We start from the raw sequence: 27,696 nt of genomic DNA on the forward strand, positions 1-27,696 counted from the left end.
ATAACTCTCAAAGCCCTGTCCTTCCATAGATCTAAGTGCTTTTTCAACAATATTATTGTACCCTCCTCAACCACCTTATCTAGCAATTCATTCCATACATTCACCACCATCTGTGTGAAAAATTTCCCCTCCAGTCCCTTTTAAATCTTTCCCTTCTCACCCTAAATCTATACACCCTATTACCATCTACTTTTATCTATGCCTCCCATAATTTTAAACATTTTATATAGTTGCCTATTGTTCTTATACATTTGAAGGAATAGACTTATCCTAGCCAACCTTTCCCTATAAACTCAAAAGTCCTCTAGTCTTCACAACATCCTCATCAATTTCATCTGCACTCTTTTGATTATGGCCACACCTTTCCTGTAACTGGGTGACCTACTCATCTCCTCATTAAGTGGAGACACAAGAGATTGCATCTTTCCTGTAACAAGGTGCCCAAAACTGAGGTGACCTATTCATCTCCTCATTAAGTGGAGACATAAGAGATTGCATCTTTCCTGTAACAAGGTGCCCAAAACTGAGGTGACCTATTCATCTCCTCATTAAGTGGAGACACAAGAGATTGCAGATGTAGGAACCCGGAGCATAAAACAATCTGCTGGAGGATCTCAGCAGGTCAAACAGCATTTGTGGAGGCAGAGGGATGGTCGATGTTTCAGGCCAAGTCCCTGCATCAAGACTGAGGGTGTAGAGGAGAGATCATCAGCAGAAGAGGAAAGGTTGAGGTGGAGCTGATAGGTGATCAATGGAATAGGGTCAGGATTTCTTTGAGTTATACAGTACAGAAACAGGATCTTTGGCCCAATTTAACCATGTTTACTAAAATGTCTACTTGAGCTAGTCACATTTGCCTGCTTTTGGTCTGTATCTCTTTAGATCTTTGATAAAATAGGTGAAGTGGGGGGGAGTGCTGGGCAGATGGAAAGGGTTGGGGGAGTAATTTATAGATAGAAGCTAATGGGCGATAGGTGGAAACATTCAAGAGAAAAGGTAAGAAATGGATTTGGTTGGATGGAGTCAGGTGGTGGTATAGGCAAGTGGAAGTGATCAGTTAAAGAAAGGGTGATGGACAGGTTGAACCATAGCCTAGGAAGGATAGACCAAGGGAGAAGAAAGCCAGGAGGATAGGTGCATGGGTGATGGGCAGATGGAAGCAGGTGGGGGAGGGTAGGTAAGGTAGGGTAGGGTAGGGACTGGAAAAGTCAAAGTGTATGCACAGGTGCAATGAAAATATTGCCTGCAGTAACACCACAGGCATATAGCACATTCTTAAGAGGGAAAAAAAAGATAAATTGAACATAAATTATATGCAATTTTTAGAAGAAAGAACACAATTAGAACAAAACTAATGATCAGTAGTCGTACTTTTGCTAAACTCTAGTGATTCAGGTTATATTGGTGGGTTCAAGAACCAAATAGTTGAATGACAGTAGTGGCGAGAGATGCGCCCGTAATGTATTGGACAGTCTATTACTCTATAATTTCTTATTGTACATTCCCATGGATTGGAGCTGCCGTACCGCATCTTGATGCAAGCAGGACACTTAGAATTGCACATCTGTAGAAGTTTGTTAGAATGTCAGCTGACAAGCCGAACCTCCTGAGAAAGAAATGTCACTGATATGCTTTCTTTGTGATCGCATCTCCGAATTATCTCTGAACGGCGCCGGCTCACACCCAGACTTTCTGCTCGCGTGTCAGCCACACGGAGTGTGTGAGCTATCCGTTCAATCAGCTTCAGCCCGAGCCGGGACATTGTCCCAGAATCTCAGCACCGCCAGCATCCCAGTCAGTGGGTACTCGCGGGCGAGGGGATAAAAAAGGAGGCTGAGAGGAAGAAGAGGGGAGGGAGGGAGTGGGGACGGCGTGGGAGGAGTGGGGATGGAGGGAGGGAAGGGGAGGAGGGATTGGAGTGGGTGGGAGGGAGGTAGGATCGGGGAAGGGGAAAGGAGGAGAGGAAGCAGAGGTATGGGGAGCAGTCAATGTGCTGTAAATCCGGTGCGGAGGTGGGAACAATGACCCTGGAATATGTCATACATTTACTTTCGTTTAAATGTTTCGTTTGACTGTTAGTTTTACTTTATTCATTTGATGTAATTTGTTTGACATTCTCTTATTTCGCAGCAGTTTCCATTAACCCGCTGACACGAGCGCTTTCAATGGTCTCCGCTGTGTCCCGTTTACTTTGTCCGGGGCGGTCAGTGGGGAGTTCACACGCCGCCGCTGTCAACTGCGTCTCACTCTGAAGAAGTGACTCATCACCTCCGGGGGACCGGGCGCGTCCGGCGCAGGTGGAAGGGGTCCCAGTGAAGACAGGCTCCGATCGGTGGAATTGCGGAGATGGCCGTCCGCTGCCTTGGGCTCCTGCTGTGCTGTGTCCTGCTCGGCTCTGCCCGTACCCTGGTGAGTAGCGAACCCAACCACTGATGTTACCGGCAGATCAACACTTCAGCATCCTCCCTGCCAGCGGTTGGGCAGAGGTGGGAATAGGGTATCTGTGCCAGACGGGGCAGGTTGTGCCTCCAAGGACAGTGATGGTGACAGGTGCTTAGCAGGATAGCTTCCCAGTCAGCCCTCTTGGGCTTCGTTTTATCGGAGAGGCGCTCAGATTTTGGTTTTATGGCTCCCGGTTGTGTGAATCGCCTTAGATGTGGTGAACATCTGGATTGGGAAGAGTCAGGACGGTGTCTGTAACTGACGCCATATATCGGTGTTTGAGAAAAGATTAGTAACTGGTCCTCTTGGAAATTACTCTTAAAATCGAAAGGATCCTTAGCACCAAATGTCAAAGTTAGCAAACAGTAAGAAGAATTAATCAACATAACCTAATCTTCCAAGGTGGTTGGAAGACCTAAAGTCAACAAAGTTCTGAAATCACAGAAGGATGGAAGGAGTCCGTTCAGCCCATCAAATCTGGACTGTCTCTGTGATGTGCATTCCGGTTGGTCTCAATACTTCACACTACTATACCCTCATCTCTGTAAACAGGGAGAACAACCTCGACATCTCCAGAGCATTCGCACAACTAAAGAGTCTCATCTCTGGGATCCACTGCACTCTTCCCCGAAGTCCACTGTGGAGAACAGGACACAGTCCTCCTGCTGTGACCATTCTATAAACTTCACAGTGGTGTCCTTGCTCCTCTCACTTTATTTTAAAAGACTGCAGACTTTTGAATCATCCATCCATATTCCAGGGGCCAGTTTTAATATCTTTTCACAAACAATTCAATCTGACAGTCCAACCATTCCTGCATTAACCCTACAACCAGAAGCAAGAGTGGGAATACCACCATGGTAGTTAGATAAATAGTTTAAATAAATTAAATTGAATTGCAGGGGCCCTGGCAGATATATTTAAAGTGCTAGTATCTACGGGTGAGGTGCTGGAGGATTGGAGGATAGCTCATGTTGTTCTGTTGTTTAAAAAAGGCTCTAAAACTAATCCAGGAAATTATAGACCGGTAAGTTTGACATCGGTAGTAGGTAAATTATTGGAAGGAGTACAAAGAGATAGGATCTACAAGTATTTAGATAGACAGGGTCTTGTTTGGGAGAGTCAACACAGCTTTGTGCGTGGTAGGTCATGTTTAACAAATCTATTAGAGTTTTTCGAGGAGGTTACCAGGAAACTGGATGAAGGGAAGGCAGTGGATGTTGTCTACATGGACTTCAGTAAGACTTTTGACAAGGTCCCGCATGGGAGGTTAGTTAGGAAGATTCAGTCGCTAGGTTTACATGGTGAGGTAGTAAATTGGATTAGACATTGGCTCAATGGGAGAAGTCAGAGAGTGGAAGTGGAGGATTGCTTCTCTGAGTGGAGGCCTGTGACTAGTGGTGTGCCACAGGGATCAGTGCTGGGTCCGTTGTTATTTGTCATCTATATCAATGATCTGGATGATAATGTGGTAAATTGGATCAGCAAATCTGCTGATGATACAAAGATTGGAGGTGTAGTGGACAGTGAGGAAGGTTTTCAAAGCTTGCAGAGGGATTTGGACTAGTTGGAGGAATGGGCTGAAAAATGGCAGATGGAGTTTAATGCGGACAAGTGTGAGGTATTGCACTTCGGAAGGTCAAACCAAGGTAGAACGTATAAGGTAAATGGTAGGACATTGAGGAGTGCAGTAGAACAGAGGGATCTGGGAATACAGATACATAATTCCCTAAAAGTGGCATCACAAGTAGATAGGGTCGTAAAGAGAGCTTTTGGTACATTGGCCTTTATAAATCAAAGTATTGAGTGTAAGAGTTGGATTATAATGGTGAGGTTGTATAAGACATTTGGTGAGACCAAATTTGGAGTATTGTGTGCAGTTTTGGTCACCTAATTACAGGAAGGATATTAATAAGGTTGAAAGAGTGCAGAGAAGGTTTACAAGGATGTTGCCGGGACTTGAGAAACTGAGTTACAGAGAAAGGTTGAATAGGTTAGGACTTTATTCCCTGGAGCGTAGAAGAATGAGGGAGATTTAATAGAGGTATATTAAATTATGATGGGTATAGATAGAGTGATGCAAGCAGGCTTTTTCCACTGAGACTAGGGGAGAAAAAACCAGAGGACATGGGTTAAGGGTGAAGGGGGAAAAGTTTAAAGGGAATATTGGGGGGGGAGTGGTGGGAGTGTGGAATGAGCTGCCAGATGAAGTGGTAAATGTGGGCTCACTTTTAACATTTAAGAAAAACTTGGACAGGTACATGGATGAGAGGTGTATGGAGGGATATGGGCCAGGTGCAGGTCAGTGGGACAAGGCAGGAAAATGGATTGGCACAGCCAAAAAGGGCCAAAAGGCCTGTTTCTGTGCTGTAATGTTCTATGGTTCTAAATAAAATATGGGAATTCATTGTTAAAAAGATCGATCACCAAGGTACTACCAGATTGTTGTAAAAACCCATTTTGTTCACACGCCCTATTGGAAGGAAATGTGCCATCCTTGCCAGTTCTGCTCAATACCAGAGTCCAGACACACCAATGCTCTCCTTGGTTTTGGGAATCAGGACTGGTCAATCAACCCTGCCTTGCCAGTGACATTCCAAATCCATGAGGGCAATGAGCACGAATGTCTGTTTATTGATTTTAAATAGCTTGAATTGTAAATACATAACAAACCCTTTCCTCATTATGCAGTTGAACATATCAAACATTTATTAACTAGATCGTAGAAGTATAATGGTAATTCTAATTATGGTGGACCATTTAATTTGAATTTTAATTTAGACTTCTGTAACCTACTTTATCTCACATTTGGTGCCTGTGTGATTGTCCTATTCTATTTGTTTAATTAACTGTATTTCAAGAAGTTAGTTTCTGTGTGGAACAGTCAAAGCTTTGAACAATAAGTTTCATCAGCAGCCATGCAGTACCACAAAGAGTGATTTCACCACTGCAGGTACAAGATGACTATAATGGTTGAGACACTGTATCTTGATCTTCAATTCTATGCACCACTAATTAATTGGTCCTGGTTCTACTTTATACCCTGGCTCACATTTTCTCATTCAATTTATTCATTCCTTTATCACACTATTGTATTCAGGAGTCATGCAAAAACTTTACCATCTAATAAATATTAGATCAGGTTCTGCATTACCCTTGTAAAATCATTTGTAAAAGATTGGATGTTTAGTTACCTTCAACAGAACTATGTCCTCTGCCTAGCTTCAAGCTGCACTGGCTTGTTGGTGTGAGAGGGCTCTTCACTGATCTTCAACTTGTATTAGGAAATTCTTTTATTGGAACAACACTCCATCCACCAGAAGAAGCGGGATATCCCAGTGGCACACGCATTTTAATTCCACTTCCCATTCCGATATGTCAATCCATGGCCTCCTCTACTGTTATGATGAGGCCACATTTCGGTTGGAAGAACAACACCTCATATTCCATCTGGGTAGCCTCCAACCTGATGGCATGAACAACGATTTCTCAACCTTCCATTAATGCACCCCTTCACCAATTCCCAGCCCCTTTCCCCTTTCTCACCTTAACTCCTTGCCTGCCCACCACCTCCTTCTGGTGCTTCTCCCCCCCCCCCCCCCCACATTTCTTTCTTCCATGGACTTCTGTCCTTTTCTATTACAAGGGGTGATTGACAAGTTCATGGCCTAAGGTAGAAGGAGTCAATTTTAGAAAACCAAGCACATTTATTTTTCAACATAGTCTCCTCCTACATTTACACACTTAGTCCAGCGGTCATGGAGCATATTGATCTTGGACCTCCAGAAAGTGTCCACAGCATGGGTGATTGATAAGTTCGTGGCCTAAGGTAGAAGGAGATAGTTATACAGCTCTTGTTACAAGCACATCCAGTTCAACTCTTTGAGTGATTATGCAGAAAGTTTGAAGTTAATAAATCATCTCCTTCTACCTTAGGCCACAAACTTATCACCCCTGATGATTGATTAAACATTTTCATAGAGTCAACATATCCTTCAACTTCTTTTACCAGGGAAAAAGACCTTGGCAATTGTGGGGAAGACTTACAGTCCATTGAAAAGCTTGAGCATATAGACATTAAGAAAGAGGAGGTGCTGGGGCTTTCGGAAAGCATCGAGTTGGATAAGTTTCCAGGACCAGACAAAATGTACTCCAGGCTACTGTGGGAAGTGAGGGAGGAGATTGCTGAGCCTCTGGCAATGATCTTTGTATCATCAATAGGGACAGGAGAAGTACTGGAGGGTTGCAAATGTTGTTCCCTTGTTCAAGAAAGGGAGTAGAGATAACCCAGGAAATTATAGACCAGTGAGTCTGACTTCAATGGTGAACAAGTTGTGGAGAAGATCCTGAAAGTCAGGATTTATGAACATTTGGAGAGACATAATCTGATTAAGGATAGTCAGCATGACTTTGTCAAGGGCAGGTCATGCCTTACGACCCTGATTGAATTTTCTGAGGATGTAACAAAACACATTGATGAAGGTAGAGCAGTGGATGTGGTGTATATGGATTTCAGTAAGGCATTTGATAAGGTACCCCTTGCAAAGCTCCTTCAGAAAGTAAGGAGGCATGGGATCCAAGGAGACTTTGCTTCATGAATCCAGAATTAGTTTGCTCACAGAAGGCAAAGGGTAGTTGTAGCTGGTTTGTATTCTGCATGGAGATTGGTGACCAGCGGTGTGCCTCAGGGATCTGTTCTGTGACCCCTCCTCTTTGTGATTTTTATAAATGACCTAGTTGAAGAAGAAGGCTGGTCTAGTAAGTTTGCTGATGATGCAAAAGTTGGGGGTGCTATGGATAGTTTGGAGGGTTGTCAGAGGTTACAGTGGGACATTGATAGGATGCAGAACTGGGCTGAGAAGTGGCAGATGGAGTTCAACCCAGATAAGTGTGAGGTGGTTCACTTTGGTAAGTCAAATATGATGGCAGTATATAGTATTGATGGTAAGACTCTTGGCAGTGTGGAGGATCAGAGGGATCTTGGGGTCCGAGTCCATAGGACATTCAAAGCTACTACACAGGTTGAGAGTGTTGTTAAGAAGATGCATGGTGTGTTGACATTTATCAACCATGGGATTGAGTTCAAGAGCTGTGAGGTAATGTTACAGCTATACAAGACCTTGGTCAGACCCCACTTGGAGTACTGTGTTCAGTTCTGGTCACCTTAGTACAGGAAGGATGTGGAAGTCATAGAAAGGGTGCAGAGGAGATTTACAAAGATGTTGCCTGGATTGGGGAGCATCCCTTATGGTAATAGGTTGAGTGAACTTGGCCTTTTCTCTTTGGAGCGGTGGAGGATGAGAGGTGACCTGATAGAGGTGTAGAAGATGATGAGGGCCATTGATTGTGTGGATAGCCAGAGGTGTCTTCCCCAGGGCTGAAATGGCTAACACAAGGGGGCATAATTTTAAGGTGCTCAGAAATAGGTACTGAGGAGATGTCAGGGGTAAGTTTTTCCACACAGAGAGTGGTGGGTGCTTGGATTGCACTGTCAGTGCCGGTGGTGGAAGCAGATACAATAGGGTCTTTTAAGAGCCTCTTAGATAGGTACATGGAGCTTTAAAATAGGTTACGTGCTGGGGGAATTCTAGGTAGCCTCTAGAGCAGGTTACATGGTTGGCACAACATTGTGGGCTGAAGGGCCTGTAATGTGCTGTAATTTTCTCTGTTCTATGTTCTTTCTGTATTATCTACTTAAACTGCTTTGCAATCAATGTTCTCAAACACTACTTATGGCAACAAGCTCTACGTTCTTAGCTCCCTTGGAGAAAAGATATTTCTGCATAATTCTGTACTCAGATAATAAGGGGACTGTCTTCAATCCTAATTTTGGTCTCTCTAATTTTGGAGATATTTTCTTCAAGTTAGCTGACCAAAAACTTCCTTGATTTTAGTAACCTCAATTAGATCATGTCCCTGCTTTCTCCTTTCCAAAGAAAAATATCTATGCTAATCACTAGTTCCAGATATATCCACCTTCTCAATCGAAGTATCATTTTTTGATTTTGTACACATACCCCAGTGTTTCTATATTCTTATGTTATGAGTTCAAAACCCTAAGTCATCTAAAGTTCAGCATGTTTAAACCTAACTTTTCTGCTTTTTAACTCAGACTTGCTAACCTGAACCCAGTGCTAACTTTCATGGCAGAGTTAACCTGTGTCATTACTGGACATCATACAGTTGTAGAATGGGCCAGCACAGAGGCAGCTGTCCTCTCCCAAGTTACCCTCTCCAAACCTCTCCCTCAAATATTTCATGATTTAAATATTGTTTCTTTTTATGGTACTGAAACACATCTCATAGCTAGTCAATTACTCAAGGTCTTCCACATTCAAAAGGGAAAGTCTTCAAGCCACACATTTACGTCGAGTCACGCGTGCATCAGATTACATGCTTGCATCTCTTGGCCACTGAATGTACAATGATACCAGATGTCTCCGGAGTTCTCCTCAGCATTACATACTGTATTTCACGTTCCTTTCCTCAACCAGCACCTAAACAACTCTAACAATACTGAATATTCGTATAACAAAGATTGAAACACTTGTAACATTCAAACATGCTAAAGTTTAGGGAAAAGAATGTACATGTTGACAAGCCCCAGCAAATTTCAAAAACTGCAGTCATGCAAAACAATCACAACCAGAAGTCATGGTACATATAGGTACCAACAACATAGGTAGGAAAAGCATGGGGGTCCTGAAGAGAGATAAGGAGAGCTAGGTAGGAAACTGAAAAGCACGACCTCCAAGGTATTAATTTCTGGATTGGTGCCTGTGCCATGCACCAGTGAGGGTAGGAATAGGATGATTTGGCAGATGAATGCCTGCTGAGGAACTGGTGCAGGGGGCAAGGCTTCAGATTTCAAGATCACTGGGATCTCTTCTGGGGAAGTTATGACCTGTACAAAAAGGAATTTTCAGGATTAAATTCATTTTGCCATTACCCTGGCCAATTTTCTGGTTGATCAATGTCACAATGTAGTCTTAAACAATCCTCCTCTCTGTCAACAATACCGCAATTTTTTTTAATGCCTCCTGAAAATTTACTAAGCATGCTTCCTACATTCACATCAGAACCAGTAATACACAGTATATAAAACAAGGTGGAGGACACAGGTAGCAACCCTCTGCGATCACCCTCTGTCTCCCATTACCAGCTGGGACCTTGTCAAAGGTCCATGTAGACCACCTGCACTACATTTTCTCTGTATCTGTTACACTTTATTCTGCATTCTGTTATTGTTCTACTTTGTGCTGCCACAATGGACTGTGTAATGAATTGATCTGTATATGTAATGGGTAATCACTTTCAAGGGCCCAAGAAGCTTATAGCTAACCTCAGCTCTCTAGCACAGCAGCATGGCCTTTCCAAAGGGTCAGATTTGCCTGCGACAAAGTTAAACTTCTAACAAATATTCCTTGCTCAGGATTCTGTTCTAAACAAGAACCAGTCTTCAATTCTTAGTGAAAATTACAAACATCCTGTCTGAAGTTAAAAGGACAGCTTTGCAAACAAAAAGCACTGTCAGCACAGGCTGCTGGCCCATAATGGGTGGTTCAAGAGATTTGGTTTACAAAGTGAAGTGACCACGAGGCATTCTGGTGTGCATAAGCTAAATGGAAGACAATGGAGTTATGTTAATTGCTCTACACCAAATCAGGTAACTACAGCTAAGTTATTTGCATCATTGTGATAGAGATCAAGGAAGGTTCCAGGCCAGATTTATTTTGTCATTTAGCACATCAAATATAACCACAGGTATGATCAATCAATAGTTGGGATATTTGTGTACAGGGAGAGTTAGCCCACACAGTATTAAGTTTGGGTGTCTGGGATCTCTGTCCCCAGAAGCTTTTTCACATCTGTGTGAATTACTTTGTCACAGCAAAGGTTATCTGAGAAACATTTTGTGTTAATAATGTCAACTAGTAGCAAAACAGTATAAATACTAGAAACATGTGGATTGTCAGGAATGAGAAGGAGAATGATAGAAAGAAGAACTAGAATTCATTCCTCATCCTTCTGGTTTTGTGACAAACAACTTGTTCATCTGCAATTTGTTGGTATATTCTTCTAGTTCATAAGAATTGTCCCTGTGTTTAGAAATCCTTTGTAGTTTATAAATCTTTTGCAATTTGAAAATATTTTATGAATTAGAAATCCTCTGAGTGTTAAATGTGTTAAGCACTATTTGTCTAAATTTAAACATGTGTCATTAAAAGTAAAATAAACTGTGTTTAAACTACTTTGTCAGCTGGACATACCTCCTCCTTAGTGGGGTGGGGGGGGTCACCACTCGAATAGTGGGTATTGGAAGTTAGACCTCACCACAAAGACTAGACAGGGATGTAAACTACTCTTTGAAGAGTAGGTTGCCACAATATAACATGTTTATACAGTATACAGATACCTATATCAGATATGGTTTAAAATGTCCTTTCGAGTTTAGGACAACACACACAAAATGCTGGAAGAACTCAGCAGGTCAGGCAGCTTCTATAGAAATGAATAAACAGTTGAAATCTCAGGCCAAAACCCTCATCAGGACTGGGAAGGAAGGGGGAAGATACCAAAATAAGGTGGTGGGGAAGCACCAGGGGGATGTAAAAGGCAGGTGAGAAGAGTTAAGAGGCCAGAGTGGGGAATTGAAGAAGAGGGAAAGGGGAGGGAGAGAACTATTGGAAATCGGCGAATTCGATGTTCATGCCATCAGGTTGGAGGCTACCTAGTCAGAATATGAGCTCTTGCTCCTCTAGCCTGAGGTTGGCCTCATCATGGCAAAAGAGGCAGTCATGGACCGACACATCTGAACAGGAATGGGAATTGGAATTAAAATGTTTGGCCACAGGGAAATCCCACTTTTTGCAGATGGAGCAGAGGCGCTCGAAAAAACGGTCCCCAATCTACATTGTATCTCACCAATGTAGAGAAGGCTGTATCAGGAGTACCGAACACAATAGACGTCCCCAACAGATTCACAGATGAGGTGTTGCCTCACCTGGAAGGACTGTTTGGGGCCCTGAATGGAGGTGAGGGAGGAGGTGAAAGGACAGCTGTAGTACTTTGGTCACTTGATGGGATAAGTGCTGGGAGGGAGAGTAGTGTGGAGGGATGAATGAACAAGGGAATCATGGAAGGAGTGATCCCTATGGAAAACAGGGAGTTGGGGGGTGGTAAAGATTGAGTTTAGTACTTTGCAAACAGTGAACTCAAAATTATCACATATGAACAGGATTCAAGTATAGCTTTTTTCTGTACCTTGTGACAATAATAAACCAATTTGAACTCACCATGCTACCCTCATCAATATATTAAGTTACCTCTTCAAAAAACTTCATTAAATTATTCAGATTTGATCTCCCACCTACAACCCCCAATTAAGCCCGGACTTTCTAAGTGTAGATACTGTATGTACATCATTTTTTCTAATAATTTCCCTTAATAACCTCAGTTATCTCTGTTCTCTTCTAGAATAAAACAGTCATTTGGCATCTTACCTCTACATAGTGAAAATTTAACTATCTCCTTACAGCCCAGCGGCCTCCTCCTTTGCTCTCCCGAAGCAGCCTGGAATACCTCTCACCAGGCCCTAGGGATTTATCTACCCCTATGCTCACTAATACATCCAATGCATCCTTTTTTAAATTTAATGTCCTCTTGGATTTCACTGTCCCAATTGCAATCTCCCAACTTTGCTCTCTTCTTTCTGGGCATTTGCAAATGAGAAGTTCCTCTCGAGCCCTGAAGTGCTGCCCACAATTTCAGTGCTTCAGCCTTACATATACTTTTGCATAATTAAACAACAGTGTGGAGGTGGTCAGAGTGCTCTTTCTCAATTGATGACTCTGCCTCCCTCAACTACAATCCCACTTTTTCCATATGTATTAGTCTTGCACCATGCCCTAATATCAGCTCAGTACATTGGTTTGAGGACCCCAGTTGATGGAGAGACTCTGATTCCTACCACCTGTTTTGAGAAGAACTACTTCTCGGTCTTAAGTCCGAATTATGTTAATCTCATTTTGTGCTCGTTTTTCTTGAATTCTCCGCCCAGGAAAAGTGACCCTCATGACCCTCTCCTATGGAGAGATACAGCATGGTGAAGGCTCTTCAAACCTCCAAGTCTGTGGTGACCATCAATCACCTAACTACACCAATTCTACATTAATCCTCTTATCAACTTCCAATTCTTTTCTGTTCTATGTTCTAATTTCTCCCCAGATTCTATCCCTCACCAGCACAGAAGGGGCAGTTAATCCACTGACCCATGCATCTTTGGAATGTGGAGAAAATCCACACAGTCACAGGGAGAACATGCAAACTCCATGTTGGCAGCACTGGAGGTCAGGATTGGGCCATATAGCTGTGAGGCAGTGGCCCTAGCAGCTGCACTCTGCCATCCATAAATCTCTCTATGCTGAAACATTTTGTCACATCACCTCTCAATTTTCCAAATTCACCTGTACAAACCAAGTTACTACATCCTTTGGCAACACGAGTGAATCTGCAGATGCTGGAAATAAATAAAAAACACAAAATGCTGGCAGAACTCAGCAGGCCAGCATTTTGTGTTTTTTATTTACTACATCCTTTATTTTGTTGCTCTTTAGCCCTGCAGTTGTACAGGTGACTCTCCACAGTGGTATATTAGACCAAAGCTCCACACGTCCTTTCCTAAGTGTAAAGTACACTGAACAATCTGCTGATACTTTAGTCACACTGAATATTTAATAAAAGTGTCATCCACCAGATGTTAGTCTCTTCAAACCCCTCTTTAGTTTATGTAGCTGCCTTGATGCTTTTGCTTGTTACGTGTTACTGATTGTTACTCATCGTTCAGCTTGTCAGTTTAATATGAAGAAATGTTACAGGCTTGTGTAAGCTACATACAACGCATGGGAGACTGATTATACACAGAGTGCACTAGCCATAAATGTGCCACTTGTCAAATGAGTCAGACTGCTACTGGAGAAACAGGAACAGCCATGTATTTCTTTATAGTTATCTCAGCAGTACCTTAATACTGGAACTCATGTGCACTTGAATCAGTCTGAGTCCTTGGGTGAGTTAATATCACTGTCACCTTAATCTCACCAACTGCACTGCCAAATCCTGATAGTCATCAGATAGAACAAAGTAAAGAAGCTCTTTGGCTCATGATATCTGTGCTGACTGTGATGCTAAATTAACCAAACCTATCTGCCTACACATGATCCATATCCCTACATTCCTCACTTGCTCAAGTAACTGTCAAAAAACCTTTTTAATTGGATCTGCCTCCACCATTTCCCCTGGCAGCTCATTATATGCACTTACCACTCTCCATGTATCAAAACTTACCCAACACATCCCCCTCTTCCCATGCTCTCCGGTATTTGACATTTCCATCCTGGGAAAAAGACTTTGATTATCAACTCCATCTCTATCTCTCACAATTTTATAAACCTCTATTAAATCTCCCCCCCCCCCCTCCAGCTTAAGACTCTCAGGGTAAACTACCCATGTTTGTCAACCTCTCCTTATAGCTAAGGCAGCATCCTGGTGAAACTCTTCTGCATCCTCTTCAAAGCCTCCACCATCCTTCCTGTAATGAACTGACCCGAACTGAACGCAATATTCTAAAGAGGGCTAATCAAACATGATTTTGTGACTAATTCTCAATACCTGAACAATGAAGGCAAGCATGCTGTACACCTCTTTACCATGCTATCCATTTATGTTGCTACTTTCATGGAACTGTGGGCTTGCACCCCAAAATCCCTCAGTGCTTTTAAGAGCCCTGTTACGTACTGTATACTTTCCACTTATATTTGACCTCTCAAAGTTCATCACTTCACACTGGCTTGAATTAAACTCCATTTGTTATTCCTCCACCCATCTCTGCAACTGATTTATATCCTGCTGAACCTTTTGAGGACCTTCTTCACTGTCCACAACTCTACCAATTTTAGGTGTTGTTAAGAAACTTACTAATAAGCTCCTTTACATTTTTATCGAAGTCAGATACATAAAAAGCACTGATCCCTGCAGAACATCACTGGTCACTCTTTCAGCACTAGCCTCTGTCTTCTATGGCCAAGCCAATTTTGAATCCAATCCACTAAAATCCCATGCATCTTTATTATTTAGACTAGCCTACCACAAGGAACTTGTGAAATGCCTTGCTAAAGTCCACATAGAAAACATCCACTGTCAAAGTCTCATAAACTAACTTCATCACCTCAAGTTTGTAAGACATGACCTTCCCCACACAAAGGCATGCTGACTATCCTGAATAGGAACATGCTTTTCCAAATGTGAGTAGATCCTATCACTAAGAGTCCTCCCCAGTCTATTATTTACTGGATTATCCCAAATGTCTTCTTGAACAACAAAACAACAATGTCTACATGCTAACCTTCTGGGACCTCATGTGCAGCTAGAGAGAATACAAAGATTTTTGTCATTGTCTATTTACAATTGTCTCACTGTGAGCATAGGAATACATTCCTGTATTCCACTCTGTTGTTTTGCTTTTGGATGGCTGTATAACACGACAGAGCCACAAGAGATTCTGCAATCCTGCTGATGCTGCAAATCTGGACCAACACACAAAAAGCTTGAGGAACTCAAAAGGTCAGGCAGCATCTATGGAGGGAAAAGAGAATAATGTGAGAAGCTAAAAGTTTAACCTTTTTCCCTCTTCCACCTATCACCTCCCAGATTCTCATATTATTCTTTCCTCCACCACCACCCTCATGCCTTCACCCCTCATCTGGATTCACCTATCACCTGCCAGCATGTGAGCCCCCCTCCCACTTCCTCTACCCTTTTATTCTGGCTTCTGCCCCCTTCCTTTCTGGGGCTGATGCACAGTCTTAGCTCAAAACAGCGACCGTTAATTTTCCTCCATAGATGCTACCTGACCTGCTGTGTTCCTCCAGTGTTTTGTGTGTGCTGAGGCAATATATTACAAGTCCATTCTTGTGCAAGTGATCAAAGTGATCGTACTGTTGCTAAACTGTACTGGTGATTAGGGTTTGCCAGTTGATTCAAGAACCAGATGGTTGAATGATAGCTGTTCCTTAACCTGATGGTGTGGGACTTCAGTCTCCTGTACAGAAAATTGAAAAATAAAATGTGCCATTGAGAGGGAGGGAAAGAGGGAGAAGGAGAGGGGGGAGCGGGGAGAGAGAGAGAGATTTAGGGACAGAGAGGGGGAGAGACAGACTGACTAAGGGATTTAAAGCAGGATTTCCAGAGTTTACATTGACAGGTGGAGGCAGTGCAGGTTAGCAAGTGTGGGTCTGATAGAGAATTGTGACCCAGAGGAAATTAGAAAATTAGTGACCATGGTACAGTGAGGAAGGAATAGAGAGAAATACTAGTGACAGATGATTAAAAAAAAACACAAAATTGTTGCAGCAGCTGCCATCTGAACGGACAGTGTCAGAGTGGTGATCTTGAGTCTTTAGCTCTTTGAAGCTTCACTCAGAGATAGCAAAGAAAAAACTCAACCTCAGCTAGGACAGTAGAGATGCCAGGCAGGATAATGAAATGGTCTTCTCGCAGGATGTAGGAAGGCAAAGAAACCTCCAGTGCCCCTGACCGCTACAACTATGGGAAGTGCATCCAGCTGCAGCTTCTAACAATCTGTGTTAAGGTGTTGGAGGTGAAACTGGATGAACTCTGGATCATCAAGAGGCTGAGGGGGTAACAGACAGGATATAGAGAGAGGTAGTTACACCCAAGGTGCAGGACACAGGAAACTCGGTGACAGTCAGGAAGGGGAAAGGGATTAAACAACCAGTGCAGAGTACCCCTGTGGCCATCCCCCTCAACAACAGATATATCACTTTGGATACTGTCGGAGGGTGGGGGGAGGAGATGACTAACAGAGGAAAGGCACAGTGGTCAGGTCTCTGGCACTGAGTCTTCCTCTGTAACTCAGAAGGAAAGGGGGAAGAAGAGGCAAGTTGTAGTGATAGGGGATTTGTTAGAGGAATAAATAGGAGGCTCTGTGGGCAAGAATGAGATTCCCAGATACTATGTTGCCTCCTGGGTGCCAGGGTCCAGTCTTCAGCATTCTTAGGTGCAAGGGTGAACAGCCTGAAGTCGTGGTCCGCGTAGCTACCAATGACATGGGTAGGATGAGTGATGAGGCTCTGCGTAGGGAGTTCAGGGAGTTAGGTGCTAAGTTAAAGAGTAGGACTCCAGGGTTGTGATCTCAGGATTGCTAACTGTGTCACGTGCTAGACAGGCTAGAACTAGGAAGGTTATACAGTTTAATACGCGGCTAAGGAGTTGGTGTAGGAGGGAGGGCATAAAATTTTTGGATCATTGGGCTCTCTTCCAGGGATACCTTCTGTACAGAAGGGATGGTTTCCACCTGAACTAGAAGGGGACTAATATCCTAGCAGGAAGGTTTGTTAGAGTTGCGTAGTGGTGTTTAAACTGGAGTTGCAGGGGATTGGGAACCAGAGTGCCAGAACAGTTAGTGGAGAGGTTGTGGAGGCAGATGTTGGTAAGAACTCTGACAAAGTTAGGGATCAAAAGGTTGTGACAAACTCAAAAAGGGTGAATACAGGATTGAAGATGTTGTATCTGAATGCACGTAGTTAACGGAATAAGGTAAATGAACTTGAAGCACAGTTACAGATTGGGATGTATGAGGTTGTAGGCATCACTGAATCATGGCTGAAAGATTATAGCTGGGAGCTCAATGTCCAAGAATACACATTGTATCGAAAGGCAGAGGGGGCGGCGTTGCTCTGTTGGTAAAAAATGAAATCAAATCATTAGAAAGAGGATCATAGGATCAGAAGTTGTTAAATCATTGTGGATAGAGCTAAGGAACTGCAAGGGTAAAAAGACCCTGATGTGAGTTGTATACAGACACCCTCCCCAAAACAGTATTAAGGATGTGGGTCTACAAATTACTATGGGAGATAGAAAGTGCATGCCAAAAGGGCAACGTTACAATATTCATGAGGGACTTCAATATACAGATCGATTGGGAAAAACAAGTTGGTGCTGGATTCCAGGAGGAGGATTTTCTAGACTGCCTATGAGATGGCTTTTTTAGAGCAGCTCATGGTTGAGCCCACTAAGGGATCAACTATTCTGGATTGGATGTTGTGCAATGAGCCAGAATTGATTAGAGAGTTTAAGATAAAAGAACCCTTAGGAGAAAGTGATCATAATATGACCGAATTCACCCTGAAATTTGAGAAGGAGAAGCTGAAGTCAGATATATCAATATTCCAGTGGAATAAAGGGAATTACAGAGGCATGAGAGAGGAGTTGGCCAGAATTGACTGGAAAAGAACACTGGCAGGGATGATGGTGGAGCAGCAATGGCTGGAATTTCTGGAAGCAATCCAGAAGGCACAGAATATATACATCCCAAAGAGGAAGAAGTATTCTAAAGGAAAGATGACACAACCATGGCTAACAAAAGAAGTCAAAGCTTTGGCCAACATAAAAGTCAAAGAGAGGACATATAACAGACCAAAGATTATTGCAAAGTTAGAGGATTGGGAAGTTTTAGAAACTAACTGGTTGATGTTGTGTACTTGCGTTTGCAGAAGGCCTTTAACAAGGTGCCACACATGAGGCTGCTTATCAAGTTATGAGCCCATGGTATTACAGGAAAGATTCTAGCATGGATAAAGCAGTGGCGGATTGGCAGGAAGCAAAGAGTAGGAATAAAGGGAGCCTTTTCTGGTTGGCTGCCGGTGCCTCGTGGTGTTCCACGGGGTCTGTGTTGGGACCATCCTTTTTACGTTTTATTTCAATGATGTGGATGATGGAATTGATGGCTTTGTTGCAAAGGCTGCAGATGATATGAAGAGGGGCAGGTAGGTTTGAGGAAGTAGAGAGGCTACAGAAGGACTTAGATTAGGAAAATGGACAAAGAAATGGCAGATGGAATACAATGTTGGGAAGTATATGGTTATACACTTTGGTAGAAGAAATGAAAGGGTTGACTATTTTCTAAATGGAGAGAAAATACAAAAACAGGGGCACAAAGGGACATAGGAGTCCTTGTGTAGGATTCCCTAGAGGCTAATTTGCAGGTTGAGTCTGTGGTGCGGAAGGCAAATGCAACATTAGCAATCATTTCAAGAGGACTAGAATATAAAAGCAAGGATTAATGTTGAGATTTTATAAAGCACAGATGAGGCCTCACTTGGAGTATTGTGAGCACGTTTGGGCCACTTACCTTAGAAAGGATGTGCTGAAACTGGAGAGGGTTCAATGGAGGTTCACAAAAATTATTTCAGGATTGACTGGCTCTGGGCTTGTATTCACTAGAACTCAGAAGAACGAGGGGGACTTCATTGAAACCTATTGAATGGTGGAAGGCCTTGATAGAGTGGACGTGGAGAGGATGTTTCCCATGGTGAAAGAGTCTAAAACCAGAGGACACAGCTTTAGAATAGAAGGGTGTCCTTTTAGAACAGAGGTGAGGACAAATGTCTTTAGACAGAGAGTGGTCAATCTGTGGGAATTCTTTGCCACAGGCAGCTGTGGAGGCCAAGTCTTCATGTATATTTAAGGTAGAGGTTGATATATTCTTGATTGAACAGGGTATGAAGGGATACGGGGAAGAAAGGAGCCTGGCAGAACAGACTCAATGGGCCAAATGCCCTAATTGTGCTCCTATATCATATGATCTTATGGTTTAATACTGCAAACTAACATTATAAATGTTGGCAACACTCAGTAGATGAGGCAGTATCTGTGCAGAGAGAAACCAAGTTAATGATTCAGGTTGTTGAATCTTTCACTAGTGGTGAGGTAAAACTGGGTTTGTACCACTCAAGTGGAATGTCTGATACCCAGCTCCCACTATGAAATTGCTTCAGAATGTTTCTGTTCTGTTTGAGATCTGTTGTGTGTTTTCAATATCCCAATGGCTATTGGACCAAGCAGGCAGATCTCCTTCTCGTCACGTATTTGGGTCCTTTGTGTAGCTGATGAGTTTTGGACCCTAAACTGGACCTCCCTTATATTACAGCCCTGCCAGGGTTCTGCTAGTAGGTGCACTTCTGCCTGAATTAAATGTGTTACAGCTCCAGCCCAGAGACAGATGCAAGAATTCACTCCATATTACTATTCCAGTAACACCACAACTATGCTGTGTCATGTGCTACAGATATCCCTCAGGATTAAATAGGTGTGCATTGATCACAGTAAGGTGTTATGTACAAAAGCTGTGACAGGCAGTTAAATCAGTGGGCAGACAACACTGCCTGTGTTCAGATCTATTCATTCCCACTCCTCAGTCCTTATTGATGGGCAGCCTTCTGAGTTTAACTAGACTGTGAAATATCTGCCTGCATAGTTCACAGCTAAGTTTTGTTTGGTGAGGAACTGTTACATGACTGAAAGTGACTGGTGCAGATTGAAGTGTGGGGCAGAGTCATAGTGTTTGCTGACCCAGTCATTGTCCGACATGTGCTGTGTGCCTCGGCTCCTTTGTTTGTCTGTGGGTTTCTCTCACTCGTGTTACTTCTAGAATTATCACTGCAGCAAATGTGGGAAATCCTGAAGGAAGGTTGAGTCACAGCGTGAAATTTTAACCTGTCTTGGATTTCAGACGGGAATGTTGATAAAATAATTATAAAAAGCAAATAGGATTAATTGTTGAGAGCATCGGTGATGCTGAAGCCGGAGAATAAACTGATTCAACAGTCTCCTCTCTCCTGTTTGTGAGCCTCTTTTTTTTAATCTGCAGAATGCGTGAGATGGGTAGTTGTAGATCAGTGTCTGCGATCATGGTCTGAGAGATACTGTGTGCATGTATGTATGCACATACTGGAGTGTGAGCATGCACAAGTGTGAGTGTGCACTTGTATATGAGTGTGATTATGTGACCATGAGTGTTTGTGAATGATTACCAGAATGACTAGGAGATCCAGGAACTTCTTGGTTGGAAACTCCACTCTGAATAAAGGGAAGGGAAACTGCTTTACAGGTTATTGAAGATTGAGGTCCAATAAGAAGCCAATAATGTAAAGAACAGGCTTTGGGTAGAAAAGGTTCAGGAGGTACAGCAGCTCACTGATAGCCATAGCACATGCAGATTCTCCAGCACAGTCAAGACCATCTCCAGATCAAACATCCAAGCCCCCTTGTCTATGAGAACACAAAACGGGGATGAACTTATAGAGGAGAGGGAAGTAGTTAGTGACTGCTGAAAGGAAGATCGCCACCAAGATCCCACCCTTGAGACTTTCCAGTCAAGTTTCTGTGGTGAACTACATATATCTGTCTGGACACTCTCCTGTGGCTCCTCCCACAGACCCCGGTATAAAGGCGATTGAGGCCTGAGCCCGGCCTCTCAGTCTCCGGGATGTAGTATGGTGGTCAACTACTGCTTGTTCTTTCTTCCAGTCAATAAAAGCTGATATCTCAACTTCACGTCTCAGAGAGAGTTATTGATGGTGCATCTGTTTCGACAACTCCACAAGCCAAAAATGAGCTAAGAAAGCCACAGGTTGACTGAAAGGCAAGGGTTCTGGGGCAGATTGTATTGCTGCTGATATCCAAAACTTTCTGAAGGGAAATTTCAGATATTAATTCACAGCCTCACCTCCCACACCTGGGAAGAGGTACTCGGAGACAGCATAATCATGACCAGCCTCAAGAAAGGAGACATCTGACTGTGGTGACTACAGAGGGGCTTCTCTGCTGTCTTCCCCAAGGAAGATCATTGCAAGAGCTTTCCTTCGGTGTCTCCATCAGAGGGTGAAGTGTAGGGGATCACAGTGTGGACTGTGTCCTTCTGAAGGCATAGTAGGCATGATTCTCTCTTAATGAGGTATGGTCATCAGACACCAGTACCACACAGAATTGACGGTGCAGTGGCGAAGGGATGGAAGTCAAGGCCAAGAAATGCAGGGAGCAGCACTGACCTCTGTGATTAGACTTCCTTGACATCGCCAAAGCCTTTACCTCAGATTTGGTTGCTGCAGAAATTCATTTCCATTCCTTGTGAAGATGACATGTAGGAAATTACCTTAACCAATCTCAGTGCAGAAGGCATCAAGTGGAGCTGTGTAACACACACAAAATGCTGATCAGTCCTGATGAAGTGTCTCGACCCAAAATGTTGACTCTACTCTTTTCCACAGATGCTGCCTGGCCTGCTGAGATCCTCCAGCATTTTGAATTTCTCCAGCACGTTCCTTGGATTTCCAGCATCTGCAGATTTTCTCTTGTGAGGGTGTGTCATTGTACCAACACTTTCCTCATTGTTTCTACAGTGCTGCACTTTACCTACACACTTCCCACAGGATTCGAAGTCATCTTCAGGTTAAACAGAAATTCCTCTTCAGAATTAGGTCACCAACTTCTGTGCCGTCACAAACTGCATTTTGCAGATAATGCTCATGAATAGACAGATTTAGAGGCCAAGCTCCAAATCATTGCTGGTTCCTTTACTGACTAAATATCTAGACAGTTAAACATCACACAATAAGCATCTACCATTCGTTAAGATAATGGCCGATCTTCTACCTTATTGCCTAGGCTGTGTAACGATAAGATGTATAACGCTACCGAGATGCATCCTAGGATGTGCTGGGACACATTATCAGTGTGAGGCCCCATGTGCCACCTAGGAACTAAGGATTCAGACGACGACATCATCAATGATGTAACCTGGTGACATCAGGTTTTTTGGGTCTTTCAACATCAGACACCTTCACCTAGGCAACCCAGCCATGGCTGATCAGGCCCTGGCTTGTGTCCCAGCAATATAGGTCCATTCATCACACCTTTGGATCCGTAGCCATCTGGAGGCTTGCTCAACAGCCTCTTTAATAATTCTGATGGTTCATTTCTTTGCAGCCCCTGGAATTCCAAGGAGAGAGTAGGTTCTTTCACAGTGAACAGCCTGCAAAACCTCTGCACCCCGTAGAAGCTAAGATAATGCCTATGTTAAAACGAAAGCTTCCACCAGAAACTTTGGAAGGTGCAGTGAGTGTAGGCTTGAAGTTAAAAGGAAAAAGGGAGAGCTAAGAAGGGAATGAAAAAAAATACTGACAGGAAAAATCAAAGCCAATCCAAAGATGGTTGATAACTGATTAGAGAGCAAGGGGATAAACAAAGGAGGGAGTGTGACCCATGATGGACCTGAGCAGGGATGTGGGTCAGGTTCAAAATGAATATTATAATTTCTCACCACAAAAGTGTGTTACAGTTGAGGTGGATGAGTGTGAAATAAGGCAAAGAGGAAGAATTACAGGGTTCATCATCTTTGAAAGTGGACAGACAAGGGAAGGAGCTTTACTGGACTTTATTTTGGGTGATGTAAATGATCAAGCAGAGGGAGTATCAATAGTGGAGCATATTGGATACAGTGACTGTAACTCCATATATTTTAAAGCTCTTATGGAAAATGGTAAGGATGAACCAGTTAGAAAGTTCTGAAATTGTGGTAAGAACCTGGCAGAGGTAGACTGGGAGCACCTACTTGCAGGCAAGTACACATCTGCCCAGCAGCAAGCAAAGGAGAAATAGCAGGAGATCAAGGCCAAAATACTCCCGTACAGGGGAAAAACCAGGGGTAACACGTACAAGGAATACTGAACGTCAAGAGATGAATAAAGAAATGAAAGGAAACATATGACAGGTATCCGGAAGTAAAAACAAAGGAGGCATGTCAAGAGTATAAGAAGCATAGGGAGATACTTAAAAAGAAATTAAGAAGGCAAAGAGGGGTGACATGGTTAATGTAAATTCAAAGGGGTTTTATAAGGGATAACAGACAATTGTGCATGGAGCCAGAAGGTTAAGGTAAGGTCCTAAATGAAATCTGTGGTATTCACAAAGGAAATAGACTTGTAATTGGAGAACTCAGTGAAAGTGAAGGTGACGGTCAAATGCGGGTCTCATAAATAAATGGATACTTGATGCCTTAGTGGGCTTAAAGGTGGATAACTTCCCAGGACCAGAGGGGATTTACCTCAGGCTACTACAGAAGGCAAGGAAAAGATTGTTGAGGTTCCAGCTGAGATTTTTAAACCTTGACTGACCACAACTGCAAGAAAGGTAACAGGAAGAAGCCTGGAAACTCGACCTCTGAGGGTATGGAAACAACTCTGAGGGAGAGGGAAGCCAAGGACTAATCAGTGACAGCTAAAGTGGCTTTGACAAGGACAGATCCTGTCTGACAAATCTGATGAGCAAAAAAATATATCATGAAGGCAGGAAAATAGATGTGATGTAAAGCCTTTGACAAGGTTCTATAGGTTAGGAGTGAAGGGATGCAAAGCAAATTGATAAACTGGATCCAAAATGGCTTGGAAATAGAAGACATGATAATGGTAGAGGTCTTTTTGTGTGATGGGATCCCTGTGGTTAGTGACGTCCCACAGGATTAGTGCTGGGACCCTTGTTGTTTGTGAATGACTTAGACATGGATATGGGAGGCATATTCCATAAGTTTGCAGATGACACAATAATTGGAAGTGTTATTGAAGTATGAAGGCTACAGAAAGATATCCATGTATCGGTGAAATGCACTGGAAGTGGCAGATGGGCTTTAGTGTGAGTTGGTACATTCGGAAGCACTGATGAACCTAGGACACATATCACTTTACAATCATCTTCAAAATGCTGTGAGACACAACATGCAGGAAACGTTTGGGCGAAAGTCAGCACTCTACTGATGTGTGAAAACTTTAGGGGATTACAAACCAAACAGTGTGCCTGTGAAACTGTTAGCTTATGAAGCAGGTATTCAACATGACAATTCTGTACCATGGCATTGCCATATAAACACACACTCAGAGAAATCATTATGGTCCACATATGTACATTCTAAACATTATCTTAATTTTAATGTTAATGGTAAATGATATTGTTGACAAATAAATAAATAACGAATGCCTTTAGGAACAGGGCAGTGAGAGGTAAGTGGGCAAAGAGCTTCTGATGTCTAGGCACCTACTGTCAATTGGTCCAACGCGGTATTATGTTCCCTCTCTCTGTGAAGTTATTGTGCTGATTCCATCCGTGTAGGTTACCTGGCCTGGTACAGGCAGAATTGGTCAGTGTGACTACAAGGGTCCTTCACTGTTATGTTCAGTGCTGTCTTTCCCTTGTGGTTTAAGCAATAGACAAAAGGGAAAGAGAGTAAATGGTATGATCAGGGACACAGACGAAGTGTAAGATCAGGAGAAAACATTGCGACCATGATCAGACAGTTTTCTCCAAACCCTATCTTAGTAAATGGACTTATCTCATTGGGCCACTTTCTTGCCAATCTCCAGTGGAGAACAGGGAAAGGGATGCTAAGCTCAGGGCAGTCAAATGGTGTAAAGGTGGGCTGGTGTCAGAAGGCGTGATCTTGTGGTGGGATTAAAGATACAAGACTGGGATGGAGTCACAATGAGAAATTATACAGGTTACGAAAATGCTTGGGAAAATAGGTATATGGCAGTGATTGGACTAAGGAGAGAGAAGCAAAGGACTTAGAGATCAAGGACAAGGGTCAGTGCAAGGACAGGGGAGTGTGGAGTAATTACCATCAATAGGTCAAGGGGGTCATGGATTTGCAGAGACACCTTGGGTGCCAGGTCAATGGAACTGTGCATACCTTACTTGGTTCAAAGTGCCAGCTCATACTTATTATTGACAGGTGGATCCTGATGATGTCATCACGAAGGAGGAGCAGATCTATCTGTTGTTTGAAGCAAAGGAGGATTGTGAAAAAAATCTGAGAGCAAGAGCGGCACAGACAGAAGGTAATGTTCCACTGGCTTCAAATGTGGAAAATCAGCCACTATCAACAAATGCAGAATTAGATTAAACCAATACATTGCGGATCTAACTAGAAAACAGGATCCATCATGATAGAATTCTTCATCATGGCAGTAATGGGGTTTTAAATCTAAACAAATTAAACTTTGAAGGTATGAGGAATTTGTTGATTGTGGTAGATTGGGGAGATTCACAGAAAGGTGCTTTGGTGGGTGGATAAAAGCCAGAAAAGTAACTAATGCAAGAATGGAGCAAAACCCAATGAAGCAAGTGACCCATCCGTGGCTAATAACAGAAGGGCAGGCGTAGAAAGGTGCCAGACGGTCCACCAACAGCCTTGATTCGATCCTAACCTCCAGACCTGTATGTTTGGAGTTAGCACATTAAAAAGGGATTGTTGTAGGATTGGTGTAAATGGGCATTGGATGACCAGTAGACTCAGTGGTCCGGTTTCTGTGGCCCTTCAGCCCATCATGTCCATGCTGACCATTTAGTGTCCGTCTACACTAATCCTGTTTAAAAGCTCTTGATCAGTAACCTTCTATATCCTAGAGATCCAAGTGCTTGTGCAGATCCTCCTTAGATGTAATGAGCGTCTCTGCCTCCACCACACCTCAGACAGTGTGTTCCAGACTGCAAATGATGAGAGGCTCAATAACGCGGAGGGTTTCCCAGGCTTGGGGAGTCTGGAACCAGAGAGGAAAGGCAGGTAAGATTATGTGAGAGTAATGGCACTTGGAATAGTTCACGGATAGGAAAGGGTTAAAGCAAGGGATATGAGCCAAATTCAGGCAAATGGGACGAGCTAGCAAAGCAGCTTGGTCAGCCAGTTTCCGTGCTGTGTAACTTTATGACTCTATGGCTAACTTCTCAGAAATACACAGATAGCAGAGGACAAATAAAATGTGGAGTTAAAGGAAGTTTATATTAGTGAAAAAAAATACACAGGAGAAATGAAAGGGACTGTAAATGTCCAGTACCTGGAAATCTGCTCCCAAGGGATTAAAAGCATTGGTGTAGTTGTGGTGCTTTTCAAAGGTCTGGAGGATATGCAAGGTGTAGAGTGGTGCATATATGTCCAGACTACACAATAAAAAGAGAAAAAACACTGCTAACAAACTGATTGGTCCAACATCAGCAGAGGGAAAATGCTGTGTACAGAAGATTATGGTACAGGTCACTTTGAAAACATATCAGTAAGTTTGTACAAAGTTCCAAGTGCCCCCGTCATGTTTTGTCACCATGTAACCTTATCCTTCAATCTCTCTGAATCATGGAGAACAACATGTGTATAAATGTCTCTCTCCAGCAGTCTTCATCATGACTCCAGTACCACTATTTTTTAATGTTTCTTAACTGTACGTATGATTTTTTTTTTCTGTTCTATCTCTGAGCAGCAGTGAACCATCTGATTAGCCTATCAGAGTTCTCTTTGGGAACTAGTTGACTTGATCAGCATTTCTGATCTGGCTATTGTTCATGATTGCACTTAATAAAAAAAATTGTGGGGAAATTGCATTTAACAAGTTCACTGGAGTTTTTTGAAGATGTAACCAATAGAAAAGATAAGGCAACCAATGGACATGTTTTGCTTGGATTTCACAAGGCCAATAAAGTTCCATATAGGAGGTTAAGTGAGCAAAGTACAAGCACATGGGATTAGGGGTAATATACTAGTCTAGACTGAAAGTGGTTCATTGATGAAAACAGTGTAAATAAGTCTATTTCAGGTTGGCAGGCAGTACTATAGCAACTTGTGCTTGGACGCCACCTACTGGTAATATACAGTATGTCAATAACTTGGATGAGGGAAACACACATTTCTCAGCCTGCTGATGACATGAAACAAAAGTGGGATTGTAAACAGTTAGGAGCAGGCAAAGAATCTCCAAAGTAGTTAGGCAAGTTGAGTGGGTGGGCAGACACATGGCAGATGCAGTATTACATGGATAAATGTAAAGTTATTCAGTTTGGTCGGAACCACAGAAAGGCAGGGTATTGTGGAACTGATGATAGAGTGTTGAACTGATGATAGGTTTTTGATATACAGAGACCTAGGTCTCCATAGACACCAGTTGCTGAAAGCAAATATGTGGGTGTAGACAGTAGGCAGGGCAAATGATATGTTGTCCCTCATTGCAAGAGGACTGGACTGCAGGAGCAATTGGCACAAGTCACACAGGGCTTTAGGGACAGCACTCCTGTGGGTATTTCTGTTTTCCTTACGGAGCAAGGGTGTGCTCACCAGATTGATTCCTGAGATGGCAGGAATTATTGTACAAGGAAACACTGCTTGGCTGAGGGCTGGAGATTTCAGTTAAGAGTACAAAATCCCGACAGGGTTTGATGGTCTGGATATGGGGAGGTTCTATCCCCTGGCTGAGAGGTAGAGAGTCAGGGAGCATAGTCTCTGGATATGGGGTAAGACTGAGGTAAGCAAAAGTTCTTCACCCAGAGGTTGGAGAAGATGGAATTTTCTATCACAGAGAGCTG

The 27,696-nt window shown here is 43.0% G+C and overlaps 1 protein-coding gene across 5 annotated transcripts in view; it reads left to right on the top strand.

Annotated features, from left to right (window-relative positions):
• The first annotated feature begins 1,784 nt into the window (after positions 1–1,784).
• LOC132384582 (parathyroid hormone/parathyroid hormone-related peptide receptor-like) overlaps positions 1,785–27,696 on the top strand; it is a 61,290-nt gene continuing 35,378 nt past the window's right edge. For 2 of the 5 annotated variants that reach the window (XM_059955785.1, XM_059955790.1), the window contains exons 1-3: positions 1,929–2,012; positions 2,131–2,409; positions 25,082–25,187. In XM_059955785.1, coding sequence (XP_059811768.1) covers positions 2,347–2,409; positions 25,082–25,187 — 169 coding nt within the window. In that variant the 5' untranslated portion in view covers positions 1,929–2,012; positions 2,131–2,346. Of the gene's footprint in view, positions 1,799–1,928; positions 2,013–2,130; positions 2,410–25,081; positions 25,188–27,696 lie in introns of those variants that run through there. The other 3 variants (XM_059955787.1, XM_059955788.1, XM_059955786.1) reach the window with 3 other exon arrangements.

Source organism: Hypanus sabinus, chromosome X1 (assembly GCF_030144855.1).
Source record: "Hypanus sabinus isolate sHypSab1 chromosome X1, sHypSab1.hap1, whole genome shotgun sequence".
NCBI classification, from domain to species: domain Eukaryota; kingdom Metazoa; phylum Chordata; class Chondrichthyes; order Myliobatiformes; family Dasyatidae; genus Hypanus; species Hypanus sabinus.